At 39.4% G+C, this 19,835-nt stretch overlaps 1 protein-coding gene across 1 annotated transcript in view; it reads left to right on the top strand.

Annotated features, from left to right (window-relative positions):
• kif6 (kinesin family member 6) overlaps window positions 1-19,835 on the top strand; it is a 162,741-nt gene that overhangs the window by 84,103 nt on the left and 58,803 nt on the right. The window contains exon 14 of the mRNA XM_041812237.1: window positions 8,935-9,126. Within this exon, the coding sequence (XP_041668171.1) occupies window positions 8,935-9,126 (192 nt within the window). The remainder of the gene's footprint in view (window positions 1-8,934; window positions 9,127-19,835) is intronic.

The raw sequence follows: 19,835 nt of genomic DNA, 5'->3' as shown, positions 1-19,835 counted from the left end.
AATAAGGACTCAGATCAGCACTTCAATGTGCTGTACATAGAATAGAAAAATTAATAAAAATAAAATACTTGACAATAACAACCTTTAAAAATTTAAAAACATAAAAATATGCTTAAACTATTAGTGAGGTGATTAACTATTAATCACAAAATTCATCATCAGTGGATGCTGAAAACCTTAACATCTAAACAAATTACCCCTCTTCCTAAAGTGTATAGTTACCTTTTATTGTCAGGTAGTGCTCATTGATTTATTAATATAGAATAAAAATGATAAATAATCCAGCCTCCTATTTACCAGTGTTTGGTGTTTTCTTTAGAATGTTTGTTTCATATTGATGTTGCTAAAAATAGTCCAGCCCTCAGGACTAGTTTGACCCCCCTGCTGTAAACTGTGTGCTAACACATAAATAGAATTCAACAATAGTGCTTTGTTTACTTTGATTAAAACGTTTCTATTTAATATCATAATACCAGTTTCATGTTTATTTGAGTGCTAAAAAGTTTTGTTCTGGAATTAAAGTAAATGGTAAATAAAATTCCTATTCATTTTTGCCATAGCAGATTTGATTATTAGTTACTATCCAATGTCAGAAAGATCCAAGGGAGACTTTCTATGAGCTGCTAGAGTGTGAAACCGTGGACTATACTCCTGTAGAAGATGAAAAGGGAGAAACAGTAAAGACATAGTTGATTTGACTTGAAGATTCAGCAGTGTAGCATGTTATTGAGAGAACATGCCAAGGAATGTACAGAATGTAAATGATTTAGTTTTGTTTTTCCAGCTGCCAGCTGTATATGGATATATGCAAATTATTGCTGATTGAATGAAATGACCTGGTTTTGTCTTCCTGCTGATTGGAAATGTATGCATTAGATTAGGATGAATACACCCAGTCCTGCAATAATTTCAGTGACTGATCAGGCTTATTTGGTGCTACAGATTATTTTGCATCCCAGGTGCAGCTGTGAGTCTGCCTCTTTCAGTTCATCTTCAATGTCCAGCTATGATTTGATTTTGTATTGTAGATGCATCCACCTTTAGCAACATCCTCCCACTGGCAGGATAAAGCAGAGGGAAACAGTATGGCAAAGGCTCTTGTGCCTAGCTACTACTACTACTCCTTTTCTGCTCCGATTAAAATTGCTGAGAATGTCTTGGACTTGTACTGAAATAATATTGTTGAATCCAAGGAGGCTTCAGTAAACTTCTTCTCTTCTACAGGGCTGAAGTAGTCAGCTGGTGCTGCTTAGCCTGGACTTGGTGCGGCCCCTCGCTGTTATGACCCAGCCCCCTTTGGGATCCACTGCATCACACTATTGCGGCTATAATGATACTGTAACATTTCTGCATCCTCAGGCATAATTAGCAATCATTTATTTTTGATGAAATTCTCTGATAAGGATCAGTTGCTGATCCTCTGGGATTATTTATTTATTTAACCTTTATTCAACAAGATAAAACCCACTGAGATCGAGATCTTTTTCACAAGGGTGACCTGGCCAAGAGGTCAGCAGCACATGCCATTTCCTTTCCTAATACATTTTCAAGAGACAGATGATAAACAATATGTTAAAACAAACAACAATTAAGAATTAGAGCTAGATCCCATTTTAAAGTGCAGGAGTAGGAATTACAATAACAATTTCAAAACACAAGCACTGTTCCATGGTCTCGCGTTGTCTGTCATTTAAGATTGAGCTCTATCTCTAAAAATTACATTGATTGAACTTTTCCGACGTTGTTTTATCTTTCGTCTTTAAATAAGTGTAATAAATATCACATAACATCAGTAATCAATCCAAATAAACAGTGCTTTAAACCAGGGGTTCTCAACATTGGGGTCAGGACCCCATTGGGGGTCCCGAGACACTGAGAGGGGGTCTCCAGGTGCCTTAAAAACCAAAGAACATGTTGGATTTACACTGTTGCCACTTTACACCAATTTTGCCAAATGTCAACCCATTTGTATCACTTTTCCCAACCAATTTTACTAACTTTAACACATTTTTGCACCTTAAAACCCATTTTTTTGTCAGTTTAAAACTCTTTCCACCACTTTTTCTGCCTTTTTTGACACTTCCAAACCAAATCGGCCGCTCTCTGCCTATCGTTGGCTCTGTTGACTCTTTTTTGCCCCATTTAACCCTTTTACCACTTTTTAAGACACATTTCACTGTTTGATATGCCCATTTTTGCCAGTTTCTGACTACCTATGCCCAAACTAACCCATTTTTGCCAGTTTATATCAATTTTCATCCCATTTCACCAATTTTCCACCTATTTTTGCCACTGCAACACCATTTCAGCCACTTTTAAATCCTCTATTACCACTTAATATACCTATTTTTGCCAATTTACCCAATTTTTGCCTTTTGTGTTGGTTATTTTGCCACTTTCATCCAATTTTGGACATTTATAACCCATTCCTGTTATTTTTCAAAGCTAATTTCACCAACTTTCCCACCATTTTTGCCATTATTAACCCATTTTAGCTATTTTTAATGTATTTTCATTCAGTTTTTAACAAAAGGATTTATATTTTTTTCTTTGATGAGAGTGGTTATGATGCAGGTTAAATATAAAATACCACAGCTTAACTTTACAGTGGACCATGATTTTGCTGGCCCTCAGTTTGGCTGGGCCATTTTCCTCCCTAGTGGACAGCCTTGTCTGCACATGACTATTCTTGAATATGCATGACTGTGTTCAACCACCTTCATGTACAGTGGGGGTCCCCGGTCTCTGACACCTTTATTTTGGGGGTCATGGGCTGAAATGGTTGAAAACCTCGACTTTAAACTATGACTGTTTAAGGCTGGCCACACACTACAAGATTTTAAGCCCAATTTTAGGCAAGATTTGCTTCCCCTGACGATTGTGGGGGCGTATCCTGACTTGAGCCTTGTCGCAAATGTTTATTTGTCTGAATACTCTGCATGTGTGTGGTGTCAACACAATTAATTTACTCCTCCAAATCATGTTGTAGCATCCCAGACCCTGCATCATAAATATCAAACATGTTTGATATTTAAAATTCTAGGTTGTAGTGCTGCTGACGGAGTACCTACAGCAACCAATGAGAGCGAGCACACTGGGTGGCATCACCAGACGGATCATACGTACCTTCACCGCTCACAATGATAAACACAACTGTACCTTAATTCTAGCCAGGATTACAGCCTGAGTCTTTGCCTTGTATGATTTTGCTGCACCTGTAACACATGCCAGGGCAATCTGTTGTGGAGGGACAGCAGGACAGTATCAACAGACATCCATGTTTGTTTGTTTTTTCTGAAGTCACGTGATCACGTGAGGTTGTAGGCAGGTCGGCAGGTGTGTGGTCTCCAGTGACCTGAAAATCTGGCTGAGTCATCTAGTATGTGCGTTCAGAAGATTAAAGATGAAAAATCGTTTGAAACTCTCCTCATGTCTGTGGTCTCCCATGGTTTTAAAATCGTATAAGATTTAAAAATCGTCTAGTGTGTGGCCGTCCTGCAACCATCAGGACTGGCACTGCATCTTTGCCAGCCATGATTATTTGGAGGCATTTTCTCTATTTCCTGTCATGCCTGCTTTTTCAGAAAGCTTAATAGAGATTGAAAGACAGATGAGAGAGAGTGATTGAGTGCACATTGTGAGCTGAGTTTGACCACAGCTTGAGTGCATGGCATGTGAAGCAGCCCTCAGATCTTACATGCAACCCCCAAGAGAAATCTTCATCATCATCACAGTCAAAGTGTTTGCTAGTGTTCAGCATAAATGAAGATATCAGATGCCAAAGATCTCGATAATGGAAAAACCATGAGCATCAGTTTTAAGCAACAACTTGTATAACACAATGACACAGAGGCCAGAGGAGCAGTCATATTTCTCTGGAGAACTTGGCTTCTATAGGTCATTTGGACCAGGGTCGGCTTTAGATTTTGGCAGTTTTGAGAGGACTGCATGCTTGATTTCACTGGAAAGTGTAATAGGAGACTCTGTTACTTCATGTTATTGTTCCCGCTGACATCCCCTTTGTGTTGGCTGACAGGAACATAAATTAATGACTCCAGCTCCTTCTACAGCGGCATCCATTCACCATCCAGAATAATGACATTCATACTTTTTTTTTTCCCCACAAATGATCTGCTGACCACCACAGTTTCAGTCTGACCACAACTGGATGTCTGCTAATCTCATGATAGGAGCATGTTTGAAACACAGACTGATGTGTTGCCTTGAAATTATGGGTTGTGATTGGGCCATCAAGCACACGTCAGTTTATAGTGGAAAAACAGGCCCACAGGTCTGGGCTGAATGAAAATTTTATGAGACTCTAGTGTTTTATTCATGTAGGTAACATATATACGAAGATTAAAACCAAAGTCTGAGCAGGCTCTTTTCATGAGCACACTTCTTATAGAATAACTTTAGCTGAGCTTTTACCCTTTATCCTAACAACCGGAGACAAGATTTGATTTCCTGCCCTCTGATGACATCTTAAAAGCAATCTTGGCAGCTTAAATGTCTTTATTGTGTTTTACTTTAGACTGTGCTCCAGTACAATTCCAGTTCATACATTTCCACTTTTCCCTCATTCAGCAGTTAAAAAAAAATGTCAGTCAGTAGTTTCCTGACGGTTGTGAAAAAGCTGTTCTAATTCTAAAGAGCTGACTGGATTTCCAATTTGAGTTCATGTAAATAGTCAGAGTCCAGTTAAAAGCAGATTAAGCATGACACAAAATCAAACACAGAATATTACCAAGTGTAGTACACCGAACAGCAGAGGAAAAAAATAACATAATGCTTAGTGACATTTAAAAAGATTGAGAAGGTGTTCGCAGATCTTTTTGAACTGTTTTTATTTGCATTTTACACTACATCCCAACTTTTGGGAATTAGAGTTTATTGTTTTTGGCCATGCTGTTTCAATGAACCCGTACAACAAAAGCTTAAATCTAGGGTTGTTCTGATTTTGATACCAGTATCAGAATTAGGGCCGCTAGGCTAACCGCCATATTGTTACCCTCTGTGAGTGTCTGTCAGCCAATAGCAGGCTGTTCTATAATCATGTCATGCTGGCCAAAAAAAGCATAAAGGAGAGATAGAGCCTGTGATGCAGTCCCCTGTATAACTGTTATTTTAATATTAATCAGCAAAACTCAATAATCAGCAGAAAAACAACTTCAGGGTCACAGAGATGCTGTACATTATGATTCTATTTGTTGAGTCTAATATAGGTCTTAAATAATTTGCTAGTCTGCACACAGTCCAGAAAATTCACACTGCTATCGGATCAGTACTTGGTATCAGCCGATACTGGACCCCTTGGTATCGGAATCATATCGGGAAGGAAAAATGGTGTCAGAACATCCCTACTTATAACTTGAGTATCATCATGATGCTGATCTTGTCTTTTGTTCCAGAAATTCCTCATAATAGGGATATTTCCTCCAATGCATCTCACATCGCACGTCCACCGTGCCTAATTTCTGCATCACACTGTACAGTCTGATGGTCGTGCACAGACAGGGTGTACACATTTTTTAACTGAAGTCAAAACAGGCCGTTATAAATGTCCATGGATCTCACAGAGGTTAAAGTCAGGCCTCCATTCTCATTTTTAGGCTTCAGATAGCTAAACACAGCAACAAATCAACTCTCACAATCTCTCTCCCACATACACATAAACAGCATCACCAGCAAACACATCCATCCATCCATCCATCCATCCATCCATCCATCCATCCATCCTTCCTTCCTTCCTCCCTCCCTCCCTCCCTTCCTTCCTTCCTACCTCCCTTCCTTCCTTCCCTCCTTCCTTCCTTCCTCTCTTCCTTCCTTCCTTCCTCCCTCTCTTCCTTCCTCTTATCCGGGGCCGGGTCGTGGAGGCAGCAGGCTAAGTAAGTCAACATAGACATCTCTCTCTCCAGCCACATTTTCAAACTCCTCCTGGGAGATTCCAAGGCGTTCCCAGGCCAGATGAGATATATAATCTCTCCAGCAATTCTGTGTCTACCCCGGGGTCTCCTTCCAGTTGGATGTGCCCGGAAGACCTCCACAGGGAGGCGACCAGGAGGCATCCTGATCAGATGCACGAACTACCTCAACTGCCTCCTTTCGGTGCGAAGGAGCAGCAGCTCTACTTTGAGATCCTTCCAGATGTCTGAGCTCCTCACCCCTTCTCTAACGCTGAGCCCAGCCACGCTCCTGAGGAATCTCATTTCAATCACTTGAACTTGCGATCTTGTTCTTTCGGTCATTACCCAGTGTTCATGACCATAGATGGGGGTTGGGACAAAGATCGACCGGTAAATTGAAAGCTTTGCCTTCTGGCTCAGCTACTCTTCACCACGACGATGCGGTACAACGTCTGCAATATCATGGATGCTGCACCAGTCCACCTGTCAATCTCATGGTCCCCTCTACCCTCACTCGTGAACAAGACCCCGAGATACTCAAACTCTTTCACTTGGGGCAAAGATACCCCACCCGGAGGGAGCAACCCACCATTTTCTGGCAGAGAACCATGGCCTCGGACTTGGAGGTGCTGACCCTCACCCGACTGCTTCACACTTAAGCACAAACCGCCAGTGCCTGCTGGAGGTCTTGGAGGTCATCTTGCAAACACAACTAGCAGCTAAATAATAACAATCAGGTGGAAGTTCGTAGGTACGCCTTTTTCCTACTTGTTTATTTATTTTATCATTAAAGGTAGTCTTTGGTGTAATGGTGTTTTAAGATGCTCGTGGTTTTGCTCTCATGGTGGAAGTGTGTGCAGTCATACAACAAAAATATCAAACATGCCAGAAATCCAACAGGTAGGGAGCAGCTGGTTTAGCTGTGGCCATCAACCATGCTCAACACTGCACTAAAAGATGCACAATCATGGTGACACAATTTCCAAGTGAGTTGTGCAAGACAAAATTTGTAGGTTGGTTTACGTTCTGATCTGCACTGAAATAGGAGAGAAACAGACACTGCTTCAGGGTTTTCTTATTTTTTGCAACACAAAGGAAAGAGAAATGGATTTTGAAATGACTGGATTTTTTTTTTTTGATGGACCATCTAACTACTAAAATACGGTGTTGATGAAACAGAATTGGCATTTTCCCATTCCTTCTGGTGAATGATGTTGGTTGAACTGTCATTTAAACAATCATAAAAAACAGAAATGAAACATACATTCATAGGGCAACTGTGGATCAGTAGGTTGAGTCGGTTGTCCTCTGATTGGAATGTTGTGAGTCTGATTCCCAGCAAGACACTTAACCCCAATTTGCTACCACTCCTTCATTGGTGGTATGTTCATGTGTGATGATGCATATGGATTATCCATAGCAACCTCTGCCATCAGTGTATGAATGTGGAGTGAATGGAGTTAAAGGGTAAATATGGGTAGGTGTGAGCTGAAGTGTTTAGAGTATAAAGCACTACACAAGCTCAAGTCTGTGTACCATAGTATTATTGTTACTTTGTGTCTGTTTTCATAGCTACAGAAAATATCTAATCTTGTTTTCGTTCTAAGTCTATTTGCCTTTGTATTTTAAATATTTAACATTTTTCTATAGCTGCAAAACCAATTCTCTCTTGAGTTCAATAAAGCTGAAGTTGATTAAATCTCCCCTCTGCTGTATGGTCCAAGTCTTGGCACATGTCAGCACTCTGCTGTTATTACAAGCCCCCAATAAAACCTGCTGCTTTAAGCAAATCACTATGGATCCTTTTACTGTAGTGTCACTTAAGGCAGTGGTTCTCAACATTGGGGTGGGGACCGCATTGGGGGTCGCGAGACTACTGAGAGAGGGTCTCCAGATGCCCTTAAAAAACTAGGAATATTTTTTAATCTTCACTGTTGCCACTTTACACCAATTTTGCCAGATTTCAACCCATTGTCATCACTTTTTCCCACCAATTTTACCAACTTTAACACATTTTTGCTACTTAAAACCCATTTTCTGTATGCTTTAACCCTTTCCACCACTTTTTCTGACTGTTTTTGGCACTTCTAAACCAAATCTTGACACTCTCTGTCTATTGTTGCCTCTGTTGACCCATTATTCCCACTATTAACCCTTCTTTACCACTTTTTATGCCACATTTCACAATTTAATATGCCCATTTTTTGCCAGTTTAACCTCTTTCTGCCTCAGCTAACCCTTTTTTACCAATTTATATCCATTTTTCATCCCATTTCAATAAATTTTCATCTATTTTTGCTACTTTAATGCCATTGCAGCCACTTTTTAATCCCCTTTTATTATACTTAATATACCCATTTTTGCCACTTGAACCTATTTTTTGCCAATTTTGGTATTTTTTTGCCACTTTTATCAAATTTTTGGCACTTTTAGCCCATTTCTGCTATTCTTAAACTCCAATTTTACCACTTTTCCTAGCATTTTTTGCCATTATTAACCCATTTTAGCTATTTTTAATGTATTTTCATTCTGTTTTAAACAAAAGGATTTACATTTTTAAGAGGTCTACTTACTGCACAAACAAATTAAAATGATTTTTGTTTCTTTGATGAGAGTGGTTATGATTCAGGTTAAATATAAAATACCACAGCTTAACTTTACAATGGACCATGATTTTGCTGGCCCCCAGTTTTGCTGGGCCATTTTCCCCACTAATGGACGGCCTTGTCTTTACATGACGATTCCTGAATGTGCATGACTGTGTTCAGCCACCTTCAGGTACAGTGGGGGTCCCTGGTTTCTGGCACCTTTATTTTCAGGGTCTTGGGCTGAACAGGTTGAGAACCCCTGACTTAGGGATCTGTTTAAAATTGTTTTAATCCAAATGAACTGGTTTGAATATTGCACTATCTGCACTATCCCACTAGAAGTGTAGTCATTCATTTTGACATTGTTTATATGTATTATCAGATTAACACACTCTTTCCAAAAGGAAGCAAATGTAAAATCCTTAACTTGGTGCCTTCAGGTGTCCTTGTTAAGATGCTGAAAAAGGAGAAGAAAAGAGTCCAGGATGCTGCTGCTCAGCTCACCAACATCACCAACAACCAGAGCTCTGAGAGCCCTTTGGGGTTTTCCTCAGTCCAGATGTTGATGGGTGGAAACACAGACACCACATCTGGTCACCATGGAGGAAGAGCAGCACAATATATGAAAAGAGGTAACTTATCACGCATTGTTCTTTGTTTTTGTTGCAGTTTTACTAACAATAATATTTTCCTACGTTTGGCACTGGTATGGTGCTTCCAGGTTCACTGGAATTGGGTCATTTTATTTCAAAAGGTTTTCATGCCCTTACACGTGGAATAGACTATGCTGTGAAATAGGTCTTATTTTTATGCCTCATTATGCTGATGGGATTCCCATCCATGTAGTTACATGAAATTATTGTAAGTGAAATTACAATATCAAAGATCAACATCGAAGATGTGACTGTCCGTTGCATCTTTACAGGCCAATTAGGGCAACAAAACATGTGACGTAGCTGCTACATAGTTGCGCGATGCGCAGCTACCGAGGAATAACGCGAACTATAGCGACTGTAGACATGTCAGTACACGACTTTTTGCCTTTTTTGAAAAGAAAACAACTCACTGCTGTTCTTTGTTCTTTTAATGAAAAAATGTAGTGAAGTTATGATAAAACTGATGCTTTAGCAGCATCCACGCTAAGCACTTCTGCCATAATTGCACCAGCCTCTTTTCGCTGCTTGCTTACATCACGACTTAACTGGGCCTGAAAGTACTGCCCCTCATCGCCGATTGGTCCTGTTACTTTCTAACCGGGCTCAAACGGTTCAGATGGAAGCTTTTCAAGATGGATTCGCCAGTGAGAAACACAGAAACGCCTTTAGAAGGTTTGTGAATAATCACATCACAGACAAGACAGAATTTAAACAATGGGAAGCATGAAAGGGCATGCAACCACATATGGATCACATAAACACACAGATATATTATTTGTATGCTATGGAGAATAGATATGTTTTTAGTTTAGTTAGATAGTGACACTTGCAGCCTTTGTTCTGATTCTAGGTATGGCTAAAAGACCTTCACCTGAGGACCTGAGGGGACTGGTTGGGTTATAAACTGTAAAGCAGGTCAGAACGTATTCAGGGGCTGAACCATGGAGAGCTTTATGGACTACTAGGAGGATTTTAAAAGTGATTCTGAATTGTACGGGGAGCCAATGGAGTGTTCTGAGGACCGGAGTGATATGATCATATTTCCTAGTACCTGTAAGGACTCTGGCCGCTGCGTTTTGAATTAGCTGTAGTTTACAGAGTGATGATTTGTTAGTGTGTTGGTGTATGTAACGTGGAGAAAATTCCCTTCAGTTTCTATTAATTGCCATTGTTGTTTTTTTTCGCCTTTGGTGACAGACTGTCACTTGCCTTAACTTTCAAAATCCTCAGTGAAAAGCCCTGTCTTAGAGTTTGAAGGATAGATACTGTCCATTGCTCTACTGTCTTGCACCTTTTCTTGTTATTGTTTTTGTGTTATTGGTAGTGTTCAATGTTTTCATGTAAAAATTCAATAAATATATTTATTTTAGGGCTGTCAATAGATTAAAATTTTAATTGCGATTAATTGCACAAATTTCATAGTTAACTCACAGTTAATCGCAAATTAATCAAAATTTTTTGTCTATTCTAAATGTACCTTTCAGTACTATTTCTCAAGATTTAAATACCCTTATCAACACAAGTGGACAAAAATGCTTTCTTTATGCAAATGTTTGTTCATGTCAACAACCAAAACAACAACAGATAAAGTCCAGAAAATTCTCTAGTCTGAGCTCAAAGATACTGAACACTGCAAAAATATGCTGAGAGCATAACATGGTAAACTCAAGCCCAACAAGCCACAACAGATGGAGATTCTGACCTTAATGTAACATTACTGAATAATACCACAATGCAGAGTCAAACTTTAGACTTCTAGAAGTTAACTCCTCTGTTCTCAGCAGCTGATCACCAAACAACAGATCTCATCATCACACATGGACATAAAGAAGTCAAGTCTCTGCTGAGAGCTCAGCAATAAGGCACAGACACATCTAAAGGTGTTTGACTGTTCTGATGTGAGTAAGGTGGACAAATCTTCCCTGCTCAAGAGAAAAAGCAAGTAATTACTTAAAAAATGTCTGCTATTTTTTTATCATATTTTTACTTTCAAACTAAAAAAAAGTAGTCCAAATGAAAAATAAATGCTGACAGTAAGAAATGGCTGTCATCAGTCCAGTAGATTTACTGGAATGTCAATAAACACACATGTGAAGGCTCTTTTCAAAACTCATGAACACACAAAGAAGTCTCAGTGGAGAACTTTTAAGGTGTATTAAGAGGAATTAACCATCTCTTCATTCTTCAGATCATAGAAGAGCTACAGATTTAATCTAAAACCATTTTTTCTTCCTAAATAAAGGAGACCCACAGTCTAATAATGCTTTCAGCTTATATTATGATACTCTACAGAGCTCATTCACTAACCTCTGTTCTCCCATCACACACCAGCCTCTGCTGCTCTGTCTCCTCCTCCTCCTCATGATGCAGCTGTACATTCACCATGCATCAGACAATCTCCTACAGGGACTGCAGAGTCTTTGACAGTTTTGCAGCATCTTGATTGACTGTTATTTGAATTTGGCTTTTATTTACAGTTCCAGTCGATCGTTTCAGTAAGTTTCGTTTTTTTTCAGAGCTGCGTGGGGATGAGAGCGGGGGGTAAAGGACCTTTAGGAGACGTGATCGGACCAGTCAACTGTCAATAGCGCAGCTGTGGTGCCGGTTCATGGCAGATATAATAGCCTAAATAAATGAATAAATCATACTGGCCCCAAAGTGTGTCAGCACACCGGGAAATGAATGCCAGATAGCGAGTCCATCCCTGCAGAGTTGTCTGAGTGTCTCCATTGTAAACAAATCCAGCATGGCGAGGGGGGCGGCTCTCTGCATTAGTTGTGTGCATGGCCAGCGAGTGGTGCGGGTTATATAACACTCTACGAACTTCCTTGTAACTCTGTTCATGTCGACAGTAGGAGAAAATAACTTCAGTCTTATCTGACATGATCTAAGAGCTGAACCTGTCATTCAAAAGTCTCTGTCCTTTATCCATTTCTGCTCGTATGTACCGCATCACAACGGCGCCACTCCCTGGTCTGGCAAACTAAGGGATGGGTTGAGGGTCATACAGAACGCGCATGCATTAATCGTGCGACAGAAAAATGAGCGACATTAAAAGTAATTTGAGTTAACGTGATATTAACGCATTAACTTTGACAGCCCTAATTTATTTTAAAAAAGGAATGAATAAATAACAGATTCAACCCTTCATGAAGGAAGTCAGCCGACGTGACAAAATATGGTTCTTCACCTCATTAAAGGAAAACTGAAATGTAGAATCGTATATTTAGATGCAGAGTTGAAAGCAAGCGTGTGATGCTGCTGGATGTGAAGTGTGTCTGGTGTTAGGTGTTTTGAATCAAGGCAAGACCCACAAAAAACCAAAAGGATAAGACCCTAAATATCTGCTTGGTTAAAGATATGTTTATTTCTTGTTTATGTGCCTCAACATTCACCCTGCTGCTCCTCATTGATAGGAAATACTAAGAATAGGTCAAGAACTTCCTATGGGGGCTAATAAAGAACTTTATGTTACAGATGGCACAGTGAGTTTATGGAGGATTACATGCCTATCGTACAGACAGGTGATGTCTCTCTATAGGAATGCAGCTTTTGGTGGTCGTGCTGATTTTTAGTGTGTCTGTTCAGCCTGTGGGGCATGACAATCAAACAAATCTTTGATTTCTGGATTTTTACTTCATTCTAGTGCTCCCTGCTCTGTTTTATTATAAACAGTGTCATCAGAGGGATTGCATGTATTTAGGAGTTTCCTTTGAGAGGTCATTGGAGTGGCCGAGTGTAATCATGTCAGCAGAGCTACAGTATTTCTAACCTGTAATTTGTTGCTGATGAAAAGCCGATAATTTTACCTCTGTGATACTTACTGGAACTTAAAACAGACACCAAAGGCCAAGAACTCTGGAGTATAAACAAAAGAGACAACCAGGATAACAAATGTGGATCCACTTTGTTTGAGGAAACATCAGCTCCATTAAACAGCGTTGTGTTCATCTTAAATATAAATGAATGTAAGACTATAATGCTAGTGTCGTCTTTGTCTAACACAAGAATATACAATTCCATATATAAGTAAACATGCCAGTGGATATTTACAATGAGCACCATATACATTGGATAAGTATAATATACATGGTAGTTCCAGTAATTGGCAGACGAAAATAACTGGAGGTACTGGAGCGTCTTCACAGTGATGCTCAGTTAGCTCAGTGATGATTAGTCATGATGGCACATACAGTCTAAAGAAGCTCTGAAGTGGGACAGTCAAAGGAACTAGACTGCAGATTGTAAATTCTGAATCTTCAGCAAACATTTTTAGACATGAGCTTAAAAAACAGGAATCTGGAGAAGAAGTGTGTGGATCTGTCAGTGTTTTAAAACTGGAAAGATTTTGATTTTTTTTTCTTGTCACATTTTGTTTGAAATACATTTTTTTGACTCAAACTGATTCCCAGATCACACAAAGAGATGATTATGTCAGAATCTGCTCCTGGTACCATGAGGCTGCAGATTACGATTTGTCATTAAAAAGAACGATAAAATGTGTTTAACTTATAAAAGCTTTTATATTTGTATTGTTTTTATCAGCTGATTATGGTAACAGTTATAAAGAGGAAAATACTAAAACAAAGATACTGTCTAACTGTGCTTAAATTGCAGTGAATACAGTTGTCAAACCTAAAACTGCTATCAGAAACTTTCCAGTGAAAACATAACACAATCGAAAGCCTTATTGATGAAGCTGTAGGGTCTTTTAAAATGAAATAGATCAAGTGCTTTCAAAATGTGGAGGAGTGAGCCTCCCCTAAGAGAAACGGACTTATTCTGTGGACCCCCACTCACCTAAAGAATAGGATTTTAGAAATGTAAATACATTAAACATTTATCTGATCTTTAAACATTTTTATTGTAACATTTTTATATTTTGACCTTTGGTCAACTTACCTGATTTTTATGCTCTGCACTCTAATTTTGTGGGAACTATGAGTTCTGTGCAGATGATGCAGGATTGCACAACCTCAGATCAGCCTTGCCTCATACACCCTTTTGATCATTGTTTGTGCCAAAACCTGCACTTGCAGAGGTTGTCTTAAGGCCAGCTCAGACTACACGTTTTTTTTGTGACTGTTGTAGCGTAAATGTTGATAATAAGTTAATATTATCAAGTAAACCTCGTAAAGAATAGGGCACCATCGCTTACGCGGATTGGTTATTTAATAACCGATAAAATATTGTAATTATTAATTAATCAAAACTTTTAATTAATTAAGAAGAACATTCACTGTAAATCAATCTCATTTCTAAAGTAGTAAATTCTCATAACATTGACTCTATTCCTTTAGCTTAATAAATGAATTCCTGTGCAACGACTGTATTTTAAAGATTTATTATAAAATCACAAAATAACAGACATAAATCGCAGGTTATATGAGTGTAAGGTAAATGGATAAACACAGAATATTACTGAATGTGGTAAGAGAGAAAGGATGGTAACTTAGTTGGTGAGGGTGGATTATTTTAATAATCCTAACGGAAAAATTTAGCCAACGGTGTAAAATTTGGAGTGTGAATTTGGAAGAAAAATAGATCTGAACTAATTTATTGGAACTTTGGAGACATCAGCACCAGAGAGATGAATTGGACCATACTTTATCTGCCGTTCGATGAAGGCGAGGAGGAGAGGACCCGTCTGGAGGAGCCCGGAGGAAGGCGCCTGGCAAGTTCTGAACGCCCGAAGCTACCGCATGCCAACTCTGGTCCGACCCGGGTAGGTTCAGCTGGGCCGCTGCGGCGCCGATGGGTCGCTCAGACTGTAGGGACGGCTGTACAGACTCTTGTCCATGGACTCTGGGAAGGATTGTCTCTCGTTCCAAAAAAACAGCTCTTGATTGTCCAATTAAAAATCAGATAAATTCAAAAAACACCAACATCACATGAGGATGGATTCACATGAAGTGATGGACGTGCCAAAAAGAAAACAAAAACCTTCAGCCAGCAGGACTTGATCCTCAGAAGGATTTTTTGTGTTACTGAACTTTTTTGTTCAGATTTTGGAAAATGATAAAAGAAAACTGATTTATATTTGTAACATGGTTAGTATTGGTATTTTTTTGTTCAAACTAGATAATGGAGAGGTCCTTGTAGCTCTTAAGACTCTGATTTGAATTTCTGTTCCCAGATGACAAGCGCACACATTCTCAAGTGTAATTTGTTGTCCTGCGAACTGCATTGTAATCTCGCGCTAACTTTTTGCAAACGAAGCTATAGAAAGGTTAGAAAAATCAAAGTCTTGTATTGGATAAGAAAAAAAAATCTAAGTCTGATTGTTTATCAGACTTGTCACAGCGCTTGGATGAAGAATGGGCCAAGGAGGCCCAAGGACACCCAACAGAGGTCTCCTCAGTGAGCATCTTGGACTGGCCAGACCTGACCACTTTCTGATCCCTTCCAACTGAACACTGAACCGAACTGACTTCTGATCTGCTCTGTTAACTGAACTCCTGTTCAGCATGGCGTCTCTTTAAAAGGGAGAAGGGGTCTGTATCCTAGATCAACCCTAAAGATCAATAATCCACTCTCCACCAGATTATCAAGTTAATCGGATAATGTAGAGATAACACGACATGGTTTAAAAAGGATTGGAAGTATCAAAAAAAAATGTCTTAAATGTTATGTTTCTAACAGGACATGTTCATATTTGGTTGAGTCTGTTTACAAGGAACAGAATAGCGTGCCATACTAATCTCTGGCATTTTCCCTTACTGAATTATGGTTTTATGATATAATTTAGTTGTATTTCTCCAAGTTGACGAACAGAGACTGAAAATCATCCCTGGATCAACATTGCCACCTTGTGGTCAAGTTCCGTCACACCCAAATGCAGAAACATTTTCTAATGTATAATTGTGCGTATAAACAATTAACCGTGTTTCTAATGTTTGTGTGATAGTTTATTGATAGTATTCTAGAGTTTTTATAACCATGTTGTGTTATCTCTACATTATCCGATTAACTTGATGATCTGGTGGAGTGGATTTAATCAAACACTGGGAGGGCTTCAAAACCGAAACCCCTCCCTCGTGTATAAGAGTAACTTCAGAACTCACAAGATTTCAGAGAGAGTGTGGAGTTCGGCGCAGAGTTGTGTTCAGATCAGAAAGCGGTCAGGTCTGGACAGTCCAAGAACATGCTCACTAAGGAGAGCTCTGTTGAGTCTCCTTGGGCCTCCTAGGCCAATTCTTGATCCAAGCGTTGTGCCAAGTCTGATAAACAATCAGACTTAGAATTTTCCTTATCCAGTACAAGATTTTTCCTAACCTTTTTATAGCTTCATGCTAGATTTTTGTAACGCAGAGTTTTTGTTTTTCCTTCTTATCACACAATCGACTTCACTGTGAGCCAGCAGTCACGTGGTGTCGATGCGTTTGAGTTTATCTGATTTTTAATTGGACGATCAAGAGCCGTTTTTGGAACGAGAGACAATCCTTCCCAGAGTCCGTGGACAAGAGTCTGTACAGCCATCCCTACAGTCTGAGCGACCCATCGGCGCCACAGCGGCCCAGCTTGAACCCATCCGGGTCGGACCAGAGTTGGCACGCGGTAGCTTCGGGCGTTCAGAACTTGCCAGGCGCCTTCCTCCGGGCCCCTCCAGATGGGTCCTCTCCTCCTCGCCTCCATCGAACGGCTGGTATGATCCAATTCATCTCTCTGGTGCTGATGTCTCCAAAGTTCCAATAAATTAGTTCAGATCTATTTTTCTTCATAATTCACGCTCCAAATTCTTAATGTCGGTTAAAATTTTTCCGTTAGGATTATTAGAATAATCCACTCTCACCAACTAAGTTAGCATCCTTTCTCTTTACCATATTTAGTCATGTTCTGTTTATTCATTTACATTATCTATTCATATAACCTGTGATTTATGTCTGTTATTTTGTGATTTTATAATAAATCTTCAAAAGACTGTCGTAGTTCGGGAATTCATTCTATTAAGCAGAGAAATAGAGTCAATGTTATGAGAGTTTACTACTTTAGAAATGAGATTGATTTACAGTTAATGTTCTTGTTAATTAATTAAAGGTTTTGATTAATTAATAATTGCAATATTTTATTGGTTATTAAATAACCAATCCGCGTAAGCGGTGGTGCCCTATTCTTTACAAGGTTTACTTGATAATATTAATTTATTATCAACACATTTTCACTACAATAATATCAATAAACTATCACACACAAACATTAGAACATAGCTAATTAGTTAGACAGACTGAGTACACACACAGAGAGTCTCATTACAACTATAATGGGTGTGATGAAACTTGACCACAAGGTGGCAATGTTGATCCATGGAAGATCTTCAGCTTTGGATATCAGTTACAGTCAGTATATAAGATTGGATTCTCAGAGCCGTAAATCAGAGATAGAAGAGCTCAAACATTAAGTGTGGCATATCATTCTGTTCCTTGCAAGCAGGGTCAACCAAATATGAGCATTTCCTGTTGGAAACATAATGTTTAAGACAGTTTTTTGATACTTCCAATCCTTGCAGCTCCATGTGGTCGAGATAACACAAGGAATTTACGACATGCGCCTGCTCTGTGCCATGGCTCTGTAGGAAGACAGAGTCCTTAGATTTATGAGGCATGGTGCAGAGTTTCTTACAGCTTCCGGAAGACAGGATTTAGTCTGAGGGGTTCACCGTTTGGTCAACCAATCGAAAGATTCAGATTTTAAGGTGTTGATCTCCGTTGGGAGCTGTCTTTCATCAGAATGGCAGTTTAAGAGTCCTACTGCCTGAGAAACTCTTGTTTTTCGAACATGGTTCCTTGATAAGTTGACAGGCATGGGGGAAAAGAATCCCCCCCCTTTCAGTGACAATCCTGAGGGATCCTGCACATGGATTTAGGAAGGAGAAAGGATCTCTCCCCCCTTGTATCATTATCTTTCCTTCTGAGAGGGTGTGATATCAGCAGCCTTAGATTGTGATTTCATCTTTAGTTGTTCTGGATAGATTCTTACTACACTGTACAACAAAATTCTTGCCCCGTCTTGGCCAACAACCTGGCCACACTAAAAGCATGATCCTGACCGCTCGCTATATGCTGATGTCACCACTGTCTCCCCAACTGAGTGCAAGTTCACAGGTTGATGGGGGGGGGGTGTGTCAAAGAGTGTCTTTCACTCTACAACAGAAGTGCTCTATGTGATTGTAGCGGGAAATAAGAAACAATTATGGATTGGATTTTGGATAATAAGTACGGATGAATCAAGAGATCAAGAGAAGGACAATATGGAATGGCTCTCTCTTAGATAGAACTTAAGGTATGCATGTAATAATGTAAATAAAATAAAACAAAATAAAATTTACACATTAGTTTTAGGGAATAAAAGGAGATTAAAAAGTAGTTAATCTTGTAAATAATGATGCAGAGATAAGGAGCAAATGTTCTCCTGTTGTTAGGCATTAGGATTCATGCCGTTGACGTCAGGTCAGGGTGTCAAACTAGATGACAATGTAAGAAAAATTCTGACATGCTAGTCTTGGTAAATTGTGGTTGTGGGGCGTCTTTGGCACGTCGTTAATTATGTCACACCACAAGACCGTTTGTCGTTCCCGACGCTCTATATCGGGCAAAGTTTTGATAATGGGCTGTGACGCTGCAGTCGGGCTAAAATCTGGCTGAATTCATGTAGTCTGAACCGGCCTTTAGTGAAAAGTTCTTTCTGATGGTTTGGGGTTACATTTGTGCCTTTGGCATGGGCAACAAGAGAATGCTAAACAACATTTCACATCCACCACAACAGCATGGTTACACAGTAGAACTGGCCTGCCTACAGTCCAGACCTTTCACAACAGAAAAGATTTGGCGCCTCATGAAATGAAAAATCCAGCAAAGACAACCTAGGAGTGTTGAGTAGCTAGAATTTTACATCAGACAAGAATAGGACAACATTCCTCTCCCAAAACTCCAGCAACTGCTCTCCTCACTTCCCAGATGTTTACAGACTGTTGTTGAAGGAAGAGGGGATGCAATGGAAATCTGGCCTTCCCTACTTTTTTGGGACATCTTGCTGCCATCAAATTTAAAATAGGCTAATATTTTTATAAGATGGTAAAACATTTAGGTTTTAACGTCTGATATGTTGTTTATGTTCAGTTCTGAATAAATGTGGGTTTATAAGGTTAGCAATCGTTGCATTTTGATTTTTTTTCCTTTTCTTTTTTTTTTTTTACATTTTACACAGCCAGTGCCCCAACTTTTTTGGAATTGGGTTGTGGCTGTTTGACTTGTTTGTTGCCCCACGTCTTGTATGGCTTTTTTCTTTGTCCTTGATACTTGCCGCTCAGTAACACTGTCCTTTATACATTAAAAACATCGACAGATCTCATATCAGTGTCCAGGACATGATCACAAAGAAGTTAAGATATGTTGTATGTATGCTGACATGGCTGGATGGTACAATTTCTCTGTCTCCTTTAACCAAACATGGATACCAATATGTCTGCAGTGTTTGAGTTGATCATGTTTCCTTAGCACAGTCCACAAAGTTAAAAAGTTGCACTATACCATAAATGCATTTATATATTACATGCAGATAATCCAGCTGTTTCATAATTGAGTTAGAGAAAATATGGGTCATTTCAGAAACACCTACATATAAAAGTCACTGGGAAGAATCTTTCTGGCTCAAACATGTTACATAAATTCCTGAATTTATGTTGCATA

This window comes from Cheilinus undulatus, linkage group 18, assembly GCF_018320785.1.
Source record: "Cheilinus undulatus linkage group 18, ASM1832078v1, whole genome shotgun sequence".
In the NCBI taxonomy this organism is placed as follows: domain Eukaryota; kingdom Metazoa; phylum Chordata; class Actinopteri; order Labriformes; family Labridae; genus Cheilinus; species Cheilinus undulatus.
This window is presented reverse-complemented; position numbering and strand designations above follow the sequence as displayed.